This window comes from Zophobas morio, unplaced genomic scaffold (genome assembly GCF_036711695.1).
Source record: "Zophobas morio isolate AGI-343-1 ecotype UQ-CSIRO unplaced genomic scaffold, CSIRO_AGI_Zmor_V1 ptg000149l, whole genome shotgun sequence".
Taxonomy (NCBI): Eukaryota; Metazoa; Arthropoda; class Insecta; order Coleoptera; family Tenebrionidae; genus Zophobas; species Zophobas morio.
The window spans coordinates 31,497-33,856 of NW_026972253.1; the positions used below are offsets into that span (position 1 = coordinate 31,497).

The following is a 2,360-nucleotide window of genomic DNA, read 5'->3' on the forward strand; positions in this document are numbered from 1 at the left end:
GGTGTGTTTACCGTTCAAATAGAAAAAAACTTTGTTACTCGAAAACGGTAAGAGATAGAAGGTTCGTGTATAGGACAAAAAAGATCCAAAAATACGTGTCGTATACATCCCCTTCGACGTTTTTCAGCTAACTTGCAACATGGCGGTGAAAAGGGCAAAAGTTTGTAGCGTCGAAACGGCAAAACTTAAAAAAAATATTTTTGCATCAAAATATTTCTGAGTGAACAGTCTATAGGTCCACTTAGCAAAATAAATATTTTTCGCTACCGTTTAGTAGTAATAACGAAAAAACGTCATAGTTCGTAAGCGGTAAGAGGTAGCATGTCGGCACAGGGGAACGGGGAAAAGCTAAAAAAATTAAGGCATATGTTGAAGAAAAAAAATTTTGAAAAAAGTTGAAAACAAGGGAGAAAAGGGCAAAAGTTTCTAGTGTCCAAATGGTAAGAGATAGAATATCGGTTGTATACATCAAAACCTTCTTCTGGAACGAACGCATAAGTTTGCTCAAAAAAATCGATTCTGTCCACATCGACCTAGATACAGGAGCCATTTTTAGTTTTTTCAAGGTCGCTACGTAAAAATTTTTTCAGGTCGAAAAAAAGACCATCGAAAAAGGATTCGAATAAGCCCAACATGCAACACTTAAAAAAAAAAAAAAAAAAAAAAAAAGCGAAATAAGATACTCGTGTAATTTATTCAGGTATAACCACTACTACTACAACTACTAACCCTTCTAACACTACAATACTTACAAAAAATATTATATGTATATATGTACATTATTAATTTATTAATTAATGCTTATCCTATAATTACCCCTACGACGATTCCCTACCACTACCACCACTACTACAAAAACTACTACTACAACTACTATTATAAATTTAAATACACTTCATTTTTGAGTACAGGTCCCTAACATTTACACTGTTCTCCCCCAGTTTCTTAATTTCCTTTTCAACGTCACTGCACCCCCTTTGCTCCTCCACTAGCTGTCTTTGTAATCGTGCAATATCCTTCGTTAACTGTTTAATGGTTTTCACATGCTTTTTCCTCCTGGTTATGAGCTCCTTCTGCCGCACCACACTTTGTCTTTCGACCTCCCTTAATTGGGCCCTAAACCCGGCCAAAAGTGCACCAGCACTTTTGACACCCTCAAACTCATCTGCTGAGTCGTCATCGGTCACTGATGACCCAGCAGGGGAGGAGGATGTCGCAGCATGATGGGCAGCAGGGGAGGAGGATGTCACAGCACGAAGGACAGCACCAGAGGCAGCAGGGGAGGAGTATGTCGTAGCACGACGGGCAGCACCAGCAGCAGCAGGGGAGGATGATGTCGCAGCACGAGGGGCAGCACCACCAGCAGCAGCAGGGGAGGAGGGTATCGCAGCCGGAGAGCTGGACCTTTCCTGTTCTGGAGTCCTTTCCTGTTCTGGAGTAGCTTCAGCGGGCGCCTCCGTTACCTGTTGCTCCTCCGACTCCATCTCTTCGCATATACTTCTCAATAAGTCCATGCATTTTCCTGGTCGCTCAATATCGAAAATACCTGGACTAAGATGGAGGGGCAGCGGAGACAGTTGCCGTTCTTCTTGGCTGGAGGTTGAGGCTGATGCTTCAGGCGAACGTAGTTTTCGGAGCTTTTTGAGGTCCTCCTCCGACAGATCATCTATCAACCTCAACGGTGGTGGTGATGGTTGTGGTGCTGGTGGTGGTGCTGGTGCTGCTGCAGCGAGCAAGGGGGGCTACAAAATAAATAAACATTCCTTAATTATTGTTTAAAAAAGAAAAAAACATTGCAATAATATTGAAAATATATATATGAAAAACAGATGAAAATAAAAAGACCTACCTGAATTACGATATCTTGCAAAATGTTAATTTTGGGCTTCTTTAAACTTAGTGAGTATTTCATCTTGATCGCTTTTAGTCACTGCTTTTAGTCACTGAACACACAAGAACTAATAATGACGCTTATGAGTCCCAATAGAAAATATATAGGAAAAATAATGCAGAATAAGGAAAAAATAAATTAGGTAGTAGGGTGAAATGCCAGATCAGCAATTTATTATGTCCATATATGGACATTTAGAAGATTGATATATTTCAAGGTCATGAAAAAACTATTTCCGTGAGAAATGCAATTCGGCACTTTTCGTGAAACATACAAATCAGCAATTTGTTGCATTTTCTTGAAGACGTGCTCTTCTCGGAAATTAAGTCTTCAAGGTTATGAAAAAACCTATTTCCGTGAGAAATGCAATTCAGCAATTCTGTAAACACGTGCTCTCCTCGGAAATTAAGAGTTCAAGGTCATCAAAAAACTATTTCCGTGAGAAATGCAATTCAGCAATTTTATGCGC

At 40.0% G+C, this 2,360-nt stretch overlaps 1 protein-coding gene across 1 annotated transcript; it reads right to left on the reverse strand.

Moving 5' to 3' along the window:
• Nucleotides 1–884: 884 nt before the first annotated feature.
• On the reverse strand, nt 885–1,912 carry LOC135145453 (protein CIST1-like). The gene is made up of 2 exons (XM_064077563.1): nt 1,850–1,912; nt 885–1,742 (listed from the first exon to the last, which is right to left on the reverse strand). Exons 1-2 carry the CDS (start codon nt 1,910–1,912, stop codon nt 885–887), a joined length of 921 nt encoding a protein of 306 aa, XP_063933633.1.
• Nucleotides 1,913–2,360: the final 448 nt, after the last annotated feature.

Coding starts and splice junctions, on each gene's coding strand:
- LOC135145453 (XM_064077563.1), bottom strand. CDS start 1,912: ATGAAATACTCACTAAGTTTAAAGAAGCCCAAAATTAACATTTTGCAA. Junction 1,743..1,849: donor TGCAAGATATCGTAATTCAG/GTAGGTCTTTTT, acceptor TTTATTTTGTAG/CCCCCCTTGCTCGCTGCAGC.